General features: G+C 28.5%; 1 protein-coding gene across 1 annotated transcript; it reads left to right on the top strand.

Moving 5' to 3' along the window:
* The first annotated feature begins 15,601 nt into the window (after window positions 1-15,601).
* LOC130818145 (uncharacterized protein At5g01610) lies at window positions 15,602-17,496 on the top strand. The gene is made up of 2 exons (XM_057684202.1): window positions 15,602-16,282; window positions 17,135-17,496. Exons 1-2 carry the CDS (start codon window positions 15,832-15,834, stop codon window positions 17,182-17,184), a joined length of 501 nt encoding a protein of 166 aa, XP_057540185.1. The 5' UTR covers window positions 15,602-15,831; the 3' UTR covers window positions 17,185-17,496.
* The last annotated feature ends 3,027 nt before the right edge of the window (window positions 17,497-20,523 follow it).

Below are 20,523 nucleotides of genomic sequence, written 5' to 3'. Positions count from 1 at the left end.
TATTTGAATGTGAATAATTTACTTATGTATGTGCTTCAATATTTGAATGTGAATAATTTTAATTAATTAGGATTTTTAGGGTAGATTGAATATGAATAATTTACTTATGTATATATGTAGTTATATATTTGAATGTGAATAATTACTTATGTATGTAATTGTATATTATTAGTTTCTTATTATTTTGATTTATGTGTATTTGATTAAAGAATAGCTTCAAAAACCCACGATTATTTATGTATGTAGTTGTATGTAGTGGTGTATTATTAGTTTTAAAAACACAAAACAGAAGCATAAAACTAAGTCAGAATGCTAAACTGCTCCTCAGTACACTTTCTGCTGACTGGGGTACCTCGTGCACGGATTTCAGAGAGTTTTGTGCACTATTAGCATGGCTCTTGGACCTTTATGGCTAGGTCCGTGTATAGAGATGACGTCCCCATGATTGGCTCGGTCTAGTTCTTCATGGTCAAGGCTTGGGTCATGCTGCAAGTTAGGCTATCAGTGGTTGTTCTGCTGTTCTAAGATTTGTTTACTGTTGTATTCTGACCTGTTTCTTGAGTTGTATTTGGGCCTTCAGTGCTTGTTTTTGTGTGGCATCCATGATTTCTTGTATGATGTCCATCATCACAATCTGAATGATGCTATTCTAAGCCTGCCTGTTGTACTGATCTTTTAATGCCCCCAAGCTGCTGCTGAACGTACACACTTGGCTGATCAATGTGCTTGTTCATATTGCATAAGTTTCTGCTGTACTGATATACACTCATTTGATTAACAGCTACACAACTAACCCTGCTGCTGTCTTGGATTAGGCTTGATATACACTCATTTTGTTCTTGGTAAATAATGTAATTAGTTTAGATTTAGGACTTTAATTTGTATATGTACATATTATTATATGATATGAATGGTGTGACTTGAGTGCACATATGATGGGTGCATTCATGTGGTGACTCTTGGGATGGAATCCCATTAGTATGTCATGAATGGGTGTATTAAGATAAGTCTAGATGATTGTGGTTTATGATGATGATTAAAGTATGGATTAATGAGGTAATGAAGTATGAGTTAATCATGGGAGTTTTGGGACCTAAATGAAGAAGTTCAAAGGTTTAAGATGCTCTACTATGCAAGTCGAGCAATACTGTCAGAAGCCCTCTAAAGTGCCGCTCGACCAGCTCGCTCGACCGAGCGAGCTTCAGAATGGGTCGAGCAAGCAGACAGAATGCAACCAAAAACTTCCTGTAGTCCGCTTGACCAGGCTGCTCGACCGAGCGAGCCTCTGCTTTGGTCGAGCGAAGTCTCTGATACTCCTAGGATGCTGGTTTTGACTCTTCAAATACTTGGGAATGTTTCATTATCATTTATTCATAGCTTTAATATACTTAATATTACTTAATGTGATCTCTCCTATAAATAGAGAGCTCTCATTCACATTGTAATCATCCACAAAATACACCCCAAGCCAAACACTAGCCTATATCTCTTCTCTATTATAATTCTCCATATTTGAGAGTTCTTTGAACTCCTTTGATAATATAAGAGATACTACACACCGGAGGACGTAGCCTAAGTTGGGTGAACCTCGTTAAATCTTTGTGTCGTTTTATTGCTTTACTTTCTCCTACAAACATCGATATCATTGATAGCGTAATTTATTTGTCACTAAACTTCATACACTCGATCTTGGCAATATTGGAGTTTGAAACACATTGTTCGAACTCTAATACATCATCGTTTTCATTATATTATATATACGATCGAGAGTTTACAAAAAGATTATTGGTGATTATTGGTGTTAATTGGTGATTATCATTGGATTAATCATTGTTTATTACATTGTACATTATTGGATTATTTAATAGTATTAAACGAAAAAAGAAAAAAAAAAAAAATGTTGCGGGCTTCTTAAAAACCGCAGCAAATAGTCATACACTATTTGTTGTGGTTTTTTAAGATGCCCGCAGCAAATAAGCTTTTTTCTGCTGCGGTTTTAAATCGCAGCATTTAAAATAGGCAATTTGCTGCTATTACTATTGCTGCGGGCCAAAATCGCAGCATATTATTGCTAAAAAACCGCAGCAAATAAGGTTTTTTTCCACTAGTGCTTATTTATTCTCCCCATCCATAGAAAGCCTCTTTCCTATCAAATTATTTATTTGTTGTAATTCCTATAAAGATTATAATTTTGTCTTTTAAACACTTATTAAAATACAACTCTAGCTAGGAGGGTGTATGTAGCTTAAATATGATAAAGCGCCTTAAATCTTTGTTTATGTTTGGTTATTCATCATACAGTTACATATACATTTGTTTAATTAATGATTACACATTATTTAACCACCCTTCTTTCTCAACATACTAATAAAAAATTTATATGAACCTTATTCTCTATGATTTCATTACTTTGGCTTTTTTTTTAATATGAGTTAATAAAAGTTGAAGGGAATTAAAAAAAATGAAGTCTAGTAGGTCTATATTCTAAAAATAATTTAAAAAAAAAAAAGTAAAAGATCATCATCAATCATCCCCCTGATCTTGATATGGTGTTCTTATGTAAGTGCTATTAGGAACTGTCCATGCAATTTTGTCGTCATCAATTTTATTTATTTATTTATTTTTTTTCCTAGGACTATTATGTTTGTTTTTTTATTTATTTATTTTAGAATAATTTTTTCCTAGTTGTAACCTTAGTTGTTGGTCATTTGGTGCACCTTTTCATCACCCAGATTTTGCAACAGTTGGAAAGATATATATTCTACGCTTCAATTTCTTTTTATATAATTTAGGTATTTATATCGAGTAATAATATAGTTTCTCTTCAGCCATAAAATATAATTAAAATTTCTCAGTAGCCATAAATTGACGTAGGATGGATCATTAATTAATTAGCACCGAAAAGAATACTGTAACACAAGATGGATGTGATATTTAACATGATTGTAACTCCAACATTAGCTAATATTAATTGTTCACGTCCATTCTTATGTCGTTGATCACAAAGTGTGATTATTTACACTTATTTCATATTTTTTTATACTCCTTTAAGATAGTCGTTATCAGTGATTTTGTGATTAGTTTAAAAGATTTATGTTACTTTACTCATTTTGACTATTTATGTTGATTTTTAGTGATTTTGATTGTTTTAAGCATGATTCTTATGGTTTTATTGGTGACAGAGTTCACTAAGAGATTTTAGCTCGGTTGAATGAGTTTGACAAAGAAGATGAGCAAGAGTTGAAAAGTTTTCATAATCGACAACTCAAAATTCTTATTTTGGTTGTTCAAAATTTAATACATGTTCACTCCTTTGACCATAATTTGTGATAAAAAGATCATATTATGCAAGGTTAAGGGCGTCGAAAACGATACTTCAAGAGCTAAAATTGAGTGGAGCTAAAATTTTGAAAATTTATAAGGTTGAGTTTGACATATCTAACACAAAAGAGTATTTATAAGCTAAAAAATTTTTTATGACTTTTAAATGAGTACGAAAGAAATTCTTATTTTAGTTGAAACTTACTATTTTTCTCAGACATGGTTTTAAAAATTCGATTCTTGGTGCTCTCCTCTTCCAACCTTCTCAAAAAGAATATAGGGGGTGTTTGGACAAATGGCTGATAGTTGATTACAGTAGCTGATTTGACCAGCAGATTTTATTATCTGGTTTGACCAGCTTATTATGAACTCGCTGCTATGAGCAACTTGTTTAAAAATAGCCTAATAATAAACTGTATCAACTAATTAATTTACCAAATACTAATGTTGGCTAATTTAACCATTCAATCCTCTCCTTATATATAAAATAAGCTAAATTGTCCAATAAGCTATAAAAAAAGCAAAAGAAATAAAGGAAAGAGATACTGCGCACAAAAAGACACTAGAGTAGACCAGTTGAAAACCATAAAAGTTGACTGTTGATAAGTGGATATGGGCCCAAATTGGGCCAAATAAGGCCTAATAAAAAAGGCAGACAGGGAACAAAGCAAATGTTCCTCACGTGCGGGTGAGTAGATAAAATTGAATGAAGATGGTAACGGTCGTCAAAGTCAATCAAAACCACACGTGTTAGTGTTATGTCTTGTCTTAGTGTTTGAGCTAACATCTAAAATGACTTGCCAATACCATGCATTGTTTAGTCACTCTCATTATTATTATTTTTTGGTTTTGGGATTTTTAAATGAGGTTAGGTTAGAGCCACAAGACCACAAATAATAGTGTATTTGAGAGGGATATATCATTAAGTATAATATGATAAATGGGAAAATTACAAATGTTTATAGATGAAGGTTTGTGACCTGTGTGTTTTATGTCCCCAATTCACCATTTTTGAGCTATAAAAGATTGTTTGTTTGAGATGAGATTTTGGAGGTGGGAAATCGAAATCATAATTGGTATAAGAACAATTTTTGTAAGTTACATGTTTATGTTTTAGCGGATGTAAATGAAGAATGAAATTTATCTGTTTCGTGCATTTTGAGTTTCGTTGAATATTTTTTGTAAGTGAAAGATATTGAGTTTAAATAAGAGATAATTTATACTGAATTTTATATTTCAACTTTAGTATACATAGTTGGAGTTAAAATTTTGTGGACACTGTAAAATCGAATAGAATTTGTAAAATGAACAAATAAGTGAATGAGATAATAAAATACATATATATGAGATTTGAAAAAGTTCGTAAACAAACATCATAATCAAAATAAAACATGGTGCAATATAAGTAATACAATCTAAAATATAATTTAAGTGCAAATTAAATGGACAAGTACTTTGCTTCCTCCTCTCTCTATTTTCTCTTCTTCTCTTACCGTTATAGATCCAAGCCTCAATTCTTTTATTATCGATCACCACTTTCTTCTTCCTCTTCTAACTCCCGTTCCTCTGTTATTCCTGGATTCAATTAGTACGAGTCTAATTTAAATTTTATTACAACCGACTAACTCAATCAAATATTTACGCAGGTAAATTTAGGCTTTAAAATATGTCATATACTAATCGTAACTGTCATACGGGATTCTTTAAATTAGAAATGTAACTACAACAGGTTACATATACCCTTCTATGGACGACTTTTTACGGCAACACGAGTGATATACATATATATATATATATATATATATATGAAGAAGTTTAAGTGAGAATTATCCTTATATGAGAACCGTGAGAACCAATTTGCCTAGCAAAAAACTGTTACTTTTTTACTTAAAATGTGTTACTTTTAGAAAAAAAAATATTACTTTTTTTTGAAAAGAAAGATGATATTTTTAGACAAATATGTGTTACTTTTAGAGCTGTTCAAAAGTGACCCGACCCGAAAATTCGATCCAAAATCGAAAGTGAACCGACCCGAAAATGTGTTCCTTTTTTAGGTTTATCAAACTGACATTACCCGACTCGAAGCTATACCCGAACTGATTGACAACCGAAAATAGGAAAACTGAACCCGAGTTATAACCAATTTTTCTAACCGACATGTAACCGTTATACGAGATTACCCGAACCTAATAATGACCGACCCGAATCATGCTCAAAATCGAACTCAATCCGGCTAAAATCAACTTAACCCGAACGAAGTTTAGATCGAACTGCTGTAAACCTGAACCAATTTTTACATAGAAGTATAATTGACTAATATTCAATCATCTTATTAGTTATTCTAATAAAGTCATAAGTATTTTAATAAAATAAATTTTATAAATACATGGTTTCATATATTTAGAGTTAATAATCAATGGTCAATGTTTATTTAACTACTTTTAATCGAATTAGATGAAAATTGATAGAACTTTATAATTTTAATTTCCGGTCAAACAAGTAAAAATAACAATGTAATAATAGTTACTAATTGATTTGCATTTCACTATTTTGCTTTAAGTAAAGGAACCTTAATATCAATTAAAAAATGACTAACAACTTAATCTGATACTGACTCGATCAATAGTAATTAGTAATTCGCAATTTGTAGCTGAATTCTACTTGAAAATACCCGAACCCTATCTGTACCTGGTAAAACCGAACCAATTATTAACCGATGACAACCCAAGACCGATTGAAACTCGACACGAACTTTAACCAACACCGACCTGATGCTAACCCGATAGTTCGAATAGCTGACCTTCAACCGAACCGTGACTAACCGACCCGACCCGAGTATGACCCGTCGCAACACGCATCCGAAATATAACCGATTCGAAATACAACCGAATCGAATGACACCTGCCCGAAACTGACCTAATCACCCAAATGAACACCTCTAGTTACTTTTAGAGAAAAATTATGAAAAAAACACTCTCAATAAGGTGTTAGTTTTAACATAAAAGGTATAACTTTTCGAAAAAAATGTGTTACTTTGTATTTATGTTTATTTTCTGAAAGTAATAGTTTTTTGCTAAAAAATATCAAATTTTTTTAAAAATAAAAGTAACATTTTTTTTGTCTAAAAGTAACAACTTTTCTGCGTAAAAATAACATATTTTCATCGGAGAGATTGGTTCTCACGGTTCTCATATAAACTTGATTCTCACTGGAACTTGACCATATATATATATATATATATATATATATATATATATATATATATATATATATATATATATATATATGAATTTAATTAGTTAGTTATAGTTTTGGCTTCTCGTTATAAAATTTAAAAATGTAGTAGTTAATTAAAAACTATAATAAGGGCATGACAATGCATTTGGGAAATAGGACTCTTAAAACAATTAGTCAACAAGTAGAAAGAGTCACTACTTAACCAACAATGACAACATTGTACGCAAGAAAGAAGACAAGACTCAATGTAATTATTATAATTAATTTCCACTAATTTGGATTTATCGATAAACACCAAATCAATAAAGTACAGTAAAGATTTATAAACAATAATGGGTCATATCTATGTGGAAATGATGTAAGTATTCAAATTTACTTTTAAATTTAGAGATTTTTATTTAGGTTATTGGGTCACTTTTAAATTGGATTAAAATTAATTTTTGTATTCATGTTAATTTATTTATCATCATAAATTTATTTTTAAATTTATATTAAAGTCTAATCGATTGATAAATATTATATTGAATTCATTTTAAATACTTTTAATTATTAATAATACAAGTGTAAATGGGCTAGTTGGATGTGAAAGAATTGTTAATAAACGTTAATGAAAGTGTTGATAGATTATTTTTTATTATCATGTTTATATGGGTAGTTGGAACTTAAATCAATGTCTTCCTAACGTCTAACAATAATTCTGGATTTACGGGTTATTATTGGTTCAATAGATAGACAATAGTTGTACGCAAACTAGGTTGATGATTTTGGCATAGTTAGTATAATCAATCTAGTTAATTACTTTCTCCGTCCTATTAAATTTACATTATTTTTCATTTTGTTCCGTTTTATTTTTTTTTTTGACAATGACTGTCATTTTCTTTTAATTTCATCCACATAATTTATTTTCTCTCTTTATTTATTGCCACTTTTATAAAATTTTCCCACTCCCTTTTGATGTAATTCAAAGAGGACAAATGAGTATGTTTGGAGAGGCTCTAATTCGTTTCCTAGACTATCTATAGTTTTCTTTGTCATCTTTATTCTTATTCGTGAATGTGTGACTGTTATCTATTCTTTTCGTCCCACTCATTTTGTATTAATTGTCATTTTGATCCGTTCAACTCATTTTGCATCATTTTTATCTCTGGACAATGACCCACTACTTTCTTTTATAATTTATTTCTCTTTTAATTTCATCCACACAATGCATTCTCTCTCTTTATTTATTACCAATATTCACTTTTTGTTTAAATAACACTCTATTTCTCTTTGATCCAAAATAAGTGGGACGGAGTAGTATATTTATGTAGTTTGTTTTTAGCCTTTACACTTCTCTTAATTTTTTGTTATCGTCTCTATTTTTATTTGCATGTCGTTATCAAGTTGATGGTCTGATTTAGTCACAACCTTATATAATAAAGATTAGCATGTTGGCTTCTATTACTCCTCAAACCTTAATCATAACTTATGTGATCGTGATAAACAGAATTAGTATGATGATGAATATTAATAATCATATCAGAAAACTTTTTAGTATGATTGTATTTGAAAGTGCTAATGGTAAAGGATATAAATTTAGACCAATTCAGAACATATTGGATTTGTTTTTTAAGTATACTAATCAATTTAGTTGTTTCAATTCAGTTGATTTTAATTAATATTTTTTGCTTTCATAGTTTACAATTTATTCATTTGCATATCAATTCAATCACTTTCATATCAGTTCAATTTGATTTATATAATATTGTATTCTCAATTGTCAATTTCATTTTTTTCATCATTTCCTTTTCATTATTTGCTTTACACTTTTATTCAAAAAAAAATTCAATAAATATCAAAATTTGACGACAATTATATTCATATTCAATTTATAAAACCTAATTATAATAATTATATGAGTAACATCTTGAAGACTAGCAACAAGTTCCGCGTTGTAAAGGATTTTCCTTTCTTTTTTTAGATCTTGTTAGTGTATTATTTGAAATTTATTAAATTTAAATCATTGTGCCTAAAAAAATGTCCAAAGTTTTTGCTACCATGCCTCCCCCTTTCCCATATCCTCCTTGTGTTTTTTTCCTAAACATTGAAGGGAGATGGACATAGCCATCACAACAAAACTAAGAAATTTATATCCTAATTTTTAAATTTATAAAAAAAAAGTCAAGTATGTCGAGAATACTAATTTAATTTGATGTTTGATATAGAAAAAACAAGCAAAAACAAGGTAACATTAAATATAGAAGTGATCAAACATCTGTTAATGTCAACAATTTAACATGTCCATTTGGTTATTGTTGACATATATACAAATATATTAGAAACATGTCATTGGTTAGAAATGCACTTTTAAACAAGGAAACACCAAATATTCCTAAGAAAATATAAATAATTTTGTAGCCCATTCTTAGCTTCTACTTTCTATGTATCATACTTATCGGATTATCAACTCAACATAAAAAAAAAATGATTAAAAAAATTTTATAAATATTTAAAAACATCAAAAAGTTATTTACAACTCGTCTAAATTATGTAAAAATGTATAATATAATTGGTTTAAAACAAAGTGTTGAAATGACATAATCATATTTTTATTATTAAGAGTGTGAATAACATAATTTGTAGGGTGAACGACCCATTTTATATCTACTATGACACTATGGAGCTTTATCGAGGGTGTACGTGTGTTGCTAAGGGTCATAAAGACCAAATAATCGTTACTTCCAAAACCAACTAGATAGTTCGTTGATATTCAATTCAGAGATGAAAATATCCCAGAAAACTTATAAGTTACAACAGGTGGTTTGGTATATATTTACATGGCCACCTCTAATTTTCAAAGTTACATCCTCTAATAGTGGTGGAGGAGAGAGAAAATTATAATAAATTGAGTTATTGAAAGGAAAAGAGACACACATGCATTTGATTAAATGAATAGTATTCATAATTTTATAGAAAGAATTGTTTACCTTTGGGGCTCCTGAGGCAAATATTTGTCCCCTTTTAAAGAGTAATAATTTAGCCCAAGAAAAATATAAATCCAATTCAGGCACATAAAATACTATGAAATTTTTAGTACGTACTCTCTAATACTGCCAATACAGACAGATTCTAAAAGTAGAACCAATAAGACATAATAAGTGCACCATGAGAAATCTAAGAATAAAAGTAGTGCAAGAAGTTCAAAAACACTCCTTAATTAAGGTGAGATATATATGAAAATTTTTATGTTTATTATGGTAGAATAAGTTAAAGTAGATCCAAATATGGAAAATCAAACATTAATCTTTGTATGTGGGCTGAATCAACTTAATTTTTAGTTTTTAATTAGATAGATTTCCGTGTAAAACACGGATGTAATAAATATTTACTTATATGAATATATTAATATTAATTTATAAAATTAATTCATTTACAACATAAATTTAATCATTAAATCTTTGTATTTTTTATAATTATCTAATTGACAAAGCGAAGAAACAATTTATTATTATATTAAAACATATATGCAGAAAAATAGACAAAAATTACTATCAATCAATAAAATTTTATCAAATTGATTATTGTTAAGCTATATTATATCAACGAAATCACTCAAGTAAGTCAAGAAATATCCATCAATAGTTTTTATTAAATTATATTTTAATTATTACAATTTTAAAATGCAATAGAATACTTTGTTTATTATAAAAAAAATTATTCTTTTTCTATGATCCCATCATCGAAATATTTTAGATTTTCTATCAATAATTATATTTTAATCTAATTTGTAGATTATTATCATGTATAATTAAAAAATATTTTTAAAAGAATAATTAAATATATTAATTGAATATAAAATATAATATAAATTTTGCGCTTAAGACTCACTATTGTGTGTATTAAAATAGAAAATTAAATTAATTTATTTTTGTCTTTTTATGGTTGGGACTCCTAATGAATTAAGCTTTGATTTTATTTAAGATTTGAGATAAAAAAAATTAATGGTTTGTTTATAGTCAATCAAAAAATATTATATTTTTTAATGAGTTAATTATTTCATTAAATATCAAGTCAATTAACAAAAATTTTCACGTCAACAACAGAAAAAAGGCGGAAAAATTTTTAGTGAGAACATTACACGTGTTTCAAGTCGTTTCTTCTTTAGTATATTTTATTGATTATTGATTATTGATTGATGTTATTTGTTACGCAAATTATATTAATTGAATTTTTATCAAAAGTACTGAATCATGATCTTCACAAATCTCAAACTCATCAAATTGATGTGTTTGAGATCGTTAATGCAACAAAATAGTAATACTATGGAATTTAGATCTGACTACTTGGTCGACCAATCACACGCCACGCATGTAAGTGTCGCTAGGAAAACCTTAGATGGTAAAGGAACATTTCTTTTTCTTTAGTCACAAAATTCATTCACATTTATTAACAAATGAAAAAATATGTTAGATTCCAAAGTTTTTATTTGATGTTCTCATTTATTTTTTCACAGTTTTCAAAGTATGTGTTTGAGATTTAATATCTATCAACGCATAGATATAATAATATATAAAATACATAATACATTTCTATACGTTGAGACATCACATGAATATATTTAAACTTGTCGATTTCCATGAAAAATCTAACATCTAGTCATTTAGATTTTGGGTATACTAGGTTTTAGCTTATAATCCTTCCGGCTTCCTTCTCATTGTATAGGGACCTCTCTTGAACAATATTAAATGAAGAGAGTGAAACTATTAATTAAGAAAACATCTAGCATTTCTCCTAATTAAGTTGTTGAGAATAAACAAGAATCCTACATGAAATCTAAAGCTAAGTTGGTCAACATGTTTTGGGTGAGTTATTGAATGTTATCAAGGATTCAAACATGTTAATCATCTCAATTTAGCCTCTAGTATTTAAATGTGTCCACCTTATTGTCTCATGTTCATAGGTGCATAAACACATGGTAAGACACAACATTTGAACATTGCTAGTTATATATGTCTACACTTTATAACAAAAGACTAATAATAAAAAATGTTTGGACAACATAAGTCAGCTTAGTTAAAAGTCAAGTCAAAACTTAAAATGAGGTGGGCTAAAACTTTTCATATATATTTATATTACGCAAAAAAAAATAAGGTGATGGAGATCAAAATTTCTCAAAAATTTTAGGGTATTTAAGTAATCCTCTTATGTTTACTCAATTAAAGCGAGCAATACTTAATTGTGAATGTATAGTTAAAATAGTTTGTTGTTCAAATACAATATTTTCAAATACTACTATATAATTACTATTTTTGAGGGTTGAATATGACTAACCTTCATCAGTACATCCACTTAACCATCAGTACATTATTTTTTATAATGAAAATTTATGTGTACATATTCAATTCAAAACCAAAAATCAAATAATTAGTTAACAATGGCACCACTAATGTTCTATTGTCTTGGGTTTAGGTTACCCTAACCAAATAATGATTGAACATTTAATTTTACAAAATAAGACGGACCAAAAATTAAATCTAAAAAACTTTCATGCCTTGTTGATAAAAAACCTGAAGAATATCTAAAACGATGAAACAAATATCTTCATTAAATTGACCATTTCCAAACATTTATTATGAAGATGACTAATTCTATACCTTTAATGATGACAAATTATTAAAAAAGTAGGTCAGAGTATCTCTATTGGGCTAATCTAATGTATATTTATAGTTTCGAAGTAATTACTTATCCTAAATGATTATTTAGAAACTTACAATCTTAAAATAACTAATTAAAGTTTAAAGTTGAAGTGATCACTTATAAACTTAAAAGTAATTACATATAATCTTAAAATGATCAATCAGAGAAATAGGTTGATTTTATGAGTTCGTCTCATGATGAATCAGCCTTATACAAAATTTGCTAAATGATGAGAGTGGTGGTTTTATTGTGATATTACATCGGCCATACAATGTAAGCAAAGGATGGAATATGTTAGATTGATACAATAACGAATCTAGGATATCAGTCTAGAACGACTCGAGTATTTATTTATGTATGTCTCCTAAATCAACTCGATTAATATTTTACCCGTTGCAATTAGGCCGGCATTGTTGTATGGGATTGAATGTTGGCCCGTTAAGAAGGTTTTCGTATAGAGGATGGAAGTAACAGAAATGTGTATGCTGAGATGGATGTGTGATAATACTATGATGGATAGGATAAAAAGCCAAGAGTTTAGGGAGAAGTTAGGGGTTGCACCTTTCTTCGCAAAGATGCGGGAGAACAGGTTGAGATGGTTTGGGCATGTGCAGAGAAAGACACATGACGAAGGATCGAATGCATCATAGTGGAGGGCAAGAGAAGTCGGGGAAAATCTAGGAGAACGTGGGAGGAACAGATTAAAAGTGACATGCATGAACTTTACCTCTCCAATGACCTGACCAGGGATAGGGGCAGTTGGCGGCACTTTATCCACGTCCTAGATTACTAAACCCGTCCTTTTACCCATCGTTTGTTATTGTTCCTTACCTTTAATTATCGCTCTTTACCTCCTTCTTTACTTTTATCTTTATTTTTAGTTATTTGTACGTTCTATTTATTCTATCTGTAAGTTGCAGGTTTCTCTCTCTTTGAAGACCTTTCTCAAGCCGAGGGACTCTTTGATCGCACTCTCCTCTGTGGGTATGAGCTGCCGTCTTTCTTCCCTCCCCAAATCCTGACCACAGTTTTCTATGAATAGAATACATTGGGTATGATGATCATAATGATGATGATGATATGACACAATTCATTATTAATTATAGATTTTAAAATCAATAATCTGGTCATAATCTAGGAAAGATTGAACCTATGTAGAACATGTGTTCTCGGGAGTGATCGACGAATGGAAATGATTTGAGTTGTTTGTATGGGTCCATCTCACTATAAAACGATCTCATATAAAACTTAAAGTGCACAAATATTAATGGGCCAAAAGCCCAAGGCGTGTTCATGAACCAAAATTTTAATTTATAGCTGCCCAGCCAATAGGTAATGAAACCATCTCAAACCCAACAAGCCCAGCCCAAAAGGTAACGAAACCATCTCAAACCCAATAAAAGTTTAATCTCATAAGGTCTACTCGTTTGGATTTTGATTTCTGAAAAGAAATTTAGAAAGGTCTTTATTATCGTGAACTTATTCTTAACTAAGTTTCATCCAACTTTTTCAATTATGTCTATACATTTCAACTAATAAACCAATACTTTCAGCAAATTAAATCAATTAATAGCAATAGTCATTTATCAAACAAACTCATCGCTCCTCCTCCTCATGATATACTGCAAGTACATGTTGTGGCAATACTTTCAGCAAGTTTTATGCTATACATTCATGTTTTCTCTTTTTTATGAGTATGTTCAACATGTTTGACCCTATAGGGCTCCGAATAATTTGGAGCCTCAATTTAAGAGTACGTGGTATATGTTAAGTGTTAAAAGATACAAAATTGTTGAAAAATGTAATAATTTTTAAATTTACACATTGCTTTAAAAGAATTTGTCAATTTTTACTCACCCCTATTTAGTGGGCTAAATAAAACATTTATGATTATAAACCTTGTTAAATGGTTTACTTGACAACTGAATCATCATGGGCCAAATCTACCCAAACAGACAAACACAAACCCACAACTATTTATTTTATGTGTACTCCAACTTGGCTCATTTTGTATGAGAATATATCCATATTATTAGTTTATTTTTATAATTAATCACTTTAAAATTATAAGTAATTATTTTAACGCTCAATAGGTATATGGGTCAAGCCCATTAAAAATAATCTACCAAAAGGCCGCCTCATTTAAAAATTTGTACAACTTCTATATTAGACCGAATCTAAAGCATACTAGTATCTAATAGGATATATGGACCCTTGGAGGCTATGACCATTCCAACTAACAAACAATGGGCCGTTGCTCGTTGGTGTATGTATCATGCACTAGTATTGTACGTCATTTGTCCTTAACGAGGGTATACAACTATAGAATTAGCCTAGTGGCATTCTTCGTAACAATTGTTGGATTCTCAATATATATATATATATATATATATATATATATATATATATATATATATATATATATATTAAATCAAAAAGTAATTAATAAATAGCTTTTAATTTACTTGAAAAGTTGACTTTTAAATTAAATTTAAAAAGCTATTTTTAATTAGCTTTAAATTTTTTGGTCTACTTTTTTTCTAATAAATAATCAATTGCCAACAATTTTTTTTAAATAACATTTCTATAAAAGCTAACTTTTCAGTCACTAGTTACCCAGGTTAGTCAACAACTACAGTGAACAACCTAATAGATTTGCCAAGCAAACCCATTTTCTAGCATATTGTGAATAAAAAGTTACTACTCCTTATCTAATGTAATACTTCTCATTTGACTTTGCACAATTGTGATGTATTATTTTGAATCTGAATATATATTGTGAGCAATCAAATAAGACCACACTTAACTATGTTTTAACTAATTGATAAATAGTTGATAAAAATAAAACATAAATTAAAAGATTGAAAAATACTGTTAAAAAAAATGAGCAATTCGATAAAAAGGAGTATAAAACTACTACCGTCTTAGTTCCCACTTTTCATTTTGGGTGTTCTATTTGTTGTTTTGATAAAGAATCTTTCTATTTATATTATAAATTTTGGACAAAAAATAACCTTGTTCATCCTTATTTTAATATTTTAATAATGCTTATAGTCCCTAACTTTATTTTAACATTTATATATTTCTTATGGTCCACTATATATTTTTCCTATTAACTTTATAAAAATAATTTTTTATTAGTTATGGTCCTCATACTTTTAGAAAATTTCTTTTAATATTTTTTTAATATTTATGGTCCCTATTTTTCTCTATCAAATTTACTATTTAGTAAAATAATATTTCTACTATTTAAAAGATTTAATTACACTAAATATTTTTTATGAAAACTTCATTAGAAAACAAAGAAATAATTATTATAAGACAATATTATAGCACAAGTTTATTACAATAATGTAGATTCCTTAAATTATGCCATAACCAAAATAATTGTACCACAAAGCTCAACCTCAAGGCACCTCCATCAATTCCAATTTGGCAATTTCCCTAATTACACCTCATTCTCATATTTCCTTTAAACTTTCTCCCTTCCCAACCTCTTTTCCATCAATCCTCCCCACCAAAAACAAATCAAAACCCCAAAAAGCCTTTTCATCTTCATCAAAATCTATCCCAAAAACATCAACAATTTTCTAAAAAATGGGTAAAATTCAAATCAAAACATTCCAATTCTCCATACTTACAATCTTCCTTCTATGTTCTACACTTGTTCCTCCCTCTTCATCCTCCATAACTGTCCATGAACTCCTCAAAAAGAAGGGTCTCCCTGCAGGTCTTCTTCCGAAAGAAGTAAAATCATATGAATTCAATGAACAAAATGGGTTTCTAGAAGTTTTTCTTGACGGTCCATGTTTGACGAAATTCGAGAATAGGGTTCTTTTTGAGAGTGTTGTGAGAGCTAATCTTACTTATGGTGAACTTATGGGTGTTGAAGGTTTAACTCAGGAAGAGCTTTTTATATGGTTACCTGTTAAAGAAATTGCTGTTTCTGACCCTTATTCTGGAATCATCTTGTTTGATATTGGAATGGCTCATAAACAGCTTTCTCTCTCACTTTTTGAGGATCCTCCTAGTTGTAAACCCAAAGATGGTAAAATTCTATACCTAATTTTTTGTGATTCAGTTTAATTTCTTGCTGAATTGTCTGTTTTGATGGTTTTTTAGCGGATTTTTGGGATAATTTCATCTGGGTTCTTTAATTAATCAGTAGAATTTCCATTTCTTATGTCAATTTAGGTGTTTAAAACATGGATTGATCTGGGTTTAAGTTTTTTTGATTGAGTATTTAATTACGCAATTTAGCCAATTTTAGGAAATTCATCTGGGTTTTTAAATTAAGTAGTTAAAATTTCAATTCTAAATGTCAAATTAGGTGTGTAAATTACGAATTGTTTTGGGTTTTATTTTGAGATTTGAACAATGAAGATTTTAGACTCTAATTACGTAATTTAGTCGATTTTTGCTGTAATTTCATCTGGGTTCTTAAATTAATCAATCAAATCTCTATTTTTTATTTCACATTGGGTGTATAAACCATGATATGATTTGAGTGTAGATTTTTTTATGAATTTAAAGATTCCTAGGCTCTGATTACGCAAATTAGGTCAAAATTTTGTTGGGTTTTTAATAATTGTTTTGAGTGTGCTTTAATTTTGGTTGGTTTCCACTTACCTTAGTTTAATCAAGTTATGAATGTTGATGAGAATCGGGTCTTTGTGTCAAGTTGCAAACTTGGATCAAGTATCGCTTTCTCGAGCAAGATTTTGATTTTAATTCTCATATAGTTATTTTTTTCGATTTACGTGTAATCAAATTAAAAAATTATAATGTTGATCATCGAATTTTGTGTATTTTGATCATACAAAATTATGATTATGATGATGGAACAAGTAATTATCCCATCAATGGCTTTCTAATATAATTTTATATTCATAATTTGCAGAATTAAAGTATAGTGGAAGGAAAGACAAAGGATTTGGAGCTGAGAGATGAAGATTTGATTGATGATCAAATCAAGCATGTGATTTCTTCCCTTTTCTTCCACTGTGTGTTTAATTTGATGATAATAATTGTGATTATTATGATCTTAATTGAGTGTTAATCAGTGTGTTGATAGGGTTTGTTGGATAAAATTGTATAGATCCAAATTTTGATATCAAATTTTGAATGTTTGAGATTCCTCCTTCTTCTAACTATTGTTTTGTTTTTATTTTCACCCTTTTTTACAACTTTATATTCTTAATAGATAATACTCTTAATTTATATTAATATAATAAAAGCAAATACTACCTTATTTTAGTTATATATATATATACTTGGTTTTTTTGGGGTTTGCTACAATTTTTTGGTTGAATTTTTATATATTTTGTTTATTATAAGGTAAACAAAATAGAAACCATTGGTGGTATGTTAATCAAACATTGTTTAGTATATAATAACAAAATTAATAATCCATTTAGTTTGATTATGAGAACCAACCATTCAATATGCGGAATTTATTGACTTATTAATGGAAGTAATAATTGTAGCTTAATTACTAAGTGTTTGATGCTATATTTTGGTATTCCATATTTAGTATCTTTAATCTCTTCGATTAACCAAGCTTAACTAATAAATGTTACTTTACAAAAATTTATTACTAAATAACTTTTAATTCAAAATAAAAAAAAAATAGCGTTGTTAATTTTTTTTATTGGCATTTAGCTTATACGTTTATAAGTTTTCTAATAAACAACGGAATATAATGGTCAATTGGAAGTGCAATACTTCATATAGATTCTATACGAAATAAATACCAATCAAACTTAACAAGTGAAATGTCACAAAAAGCTAAATTGGATCCAAAATCGCCACATCCATTAAAACTTTTTCTACATTTTAAACAATATTTCATTGCAATTATATCATCATTTAAATCTTTTTACTTGTACAAAATTTCATTTAAAGCTGTTAGTTATTTGGCAAATGTTTATTGATGGTTAGAAAATTAGTTGTATTTACTTTTTCTTAGTTGTATAAGCCAACTGAACAAATAAATTAGTCAGATAATTGTTGATATTTTATTTTATTATTAAAAAAAATATGCTAACTGATCATAAGTCAATGAAAAAAATATTATCTCAAATAATTTGTCGAGTCCGTTTCACCATGAGACGAGCCCATATAAGTAGCCCATTTTTTTAATTGATTACTTTAAAATCGTAAGTGATCGTTTTAAGGTTATAAATAATCACTCTAAAACTATAAAAAAACGATTATTTTTAAATTATAAGTAATGACTTTAACGTTATAAGTGATCACTTTAAGACAAAAAGTGTATATTGGACCAGTCCAATAAAAATGGCTCATCGTGAGACCGTCTTTTTTTAGAATTAGTGTATTTCAAATAGTCTTTAACTTAGCTTAAAAGTTATTTGATATATAATACTATATTTTCTTTATCTATTTGACTAATTAGTAAATTAAAAGTCAAAATTAGAGGGATAAATGATGATGATCTTTGGATCCCTCTTAAAACACCATAATTAGATATTTAGCAACAAACAAAGCATGCAAGATGAAGAATGAAGGCAACTCAAAATACAAATATTAAGGAGAAATAAGTTGAAAAGTGGGGCCTACATGACAACTTTGATTATAAAGAATAAAGCCCACAAAGCAAATTGCTGAATTTGACTGGCAAATGGAAGACAGCAAGGTGGTCACTCATGTACTCATGTTAATTCGTTGATGGGGTTAGGATTACTAATTAGTAGGAATTAGGATGACTGAGTTTTGTGTCTTCATAACTCTTTCCAGGCCCACTTTTTGGAGTTTACCATAATTTCTTCTGTGGGGTCACCATGGGTAAGAAATTATTATTGCACAAAAATTAAAAATAATAAAAATTTTTAAACTATGTGTATGATATTAAATGAGAGTTGAAATGTACATATAAGAATAAAAGAAAATTAATGCGACACTTTCATAAAAGAGAATTGTAAAAGAAACGGATTAAAAAGAAAGTATGATCATATCTTAGGGGCAGAGTAATCCTGTGTTCCCTAAGATTTGCAACAAATACAATATGTTTTTTTTTAAGAAGAAAGATAAAAGATACTCTTTTATCTGTTATTTTGCCTCATTTAATAATTACAAGAAGACTAAAAAGTGTTCAGGTCATTTAGAAACAAAAGAGAGAATATATAGAGAATAAAAACCAGTAGAATCATATCTCAAAATAGAAATAAAACATAATCAGTGAGTTAGACTGAAATACAAAATGAGGCTAATTGAAATGTACAGAGAGAATATGCTTTATTGAAAAGTGAGAGCAATACACGAATGAAATTAAAATAACTTAAATGTGTAGCTGAAAACTAAAAAAAATTATAGCAAGAAACACTATTAAGTTATGTCCTAAATAATTAGTATTAGAATTTTTATAGAATGAACTAAAATAAAAATGCCATTCATATTTATTTATTTATTTATTTAAATTCGTTTTTTGAAAAATACAACTTACTAAGATTCTTTCAGACAATGTGGCTGACTGGCTATAAAAGACGCATGTGAAACTCTGGCTCTTGACCCTCTAAACTCTTTCATTATATTTTTGTCTTTCATCATAATAAAAAATGTGGCCAATCTATGCTTCTAGAATCTATAATTGAAAGATATGTATACCATTATGGGTATCTTCGAATTAATTATAATTAATTATATATGAAGGTGTTTGACAACTAATTATTACGTACTGACTTTACCTATTATTTTAATCAGTTAATATCATTGATTTTTTTATTAGCTATTAAGTTAATTGTATGAAACAACTTATAAGACGATTAAGATTATAGATTTCTATTAAAAATTTTACATTAAATCTTTTTTATTATTGTTCCATAAATAAACTAAGTCACTACCATAAGTATAAAATAGCAACTTGTACTAATAAAAAAGGCAAAGACAATCAAGTTTACGGAAGATTGTTAATTGAGACATTACCCTAAGAAATAATGACTCTTTAAAGGAACAACTAGGATTGTCATGAATATGATTATGTACAAAAATAATAAAATAAACAACAACAATATTTTATAACCCTAATTCAATTAGTTAAATGGCTCCCACCTAAGATAGAACTCGAGTGTCAAATTTACTCAATACTATGATTGACCTTTATTACTATATTCTTATTAGTGAACTTAATAGCAAATATTATACTCTTTTTATTTCTTTTTATTCTTTATATTTACTTTTTGCACAATTTTCAATGTAAATTTTAAACTTTAATATTTCTAAATACACATATTAAAAAATTATAAAAAATACATAATGAAAAAGTATACATTA

This window comes from Amaranthus tricolor, chromosome 7 (assembly GCF_026212465.1).
Source record: "Amaranthus tricolor cultivar Red isolate AtriRed21 chromosome 7, ASM2621246v1, whole genome shotgun sequence".
NCBI lineage: Eukaryota > Viridiplantae > Streptophyta > Magnoliopsida > Caryophyllales > Amaranthaceae > Amaranthus > Amaranthus tricolor.
This window is presented reverse-complemented; position numbering and strand designations above follow the sequence as displayed.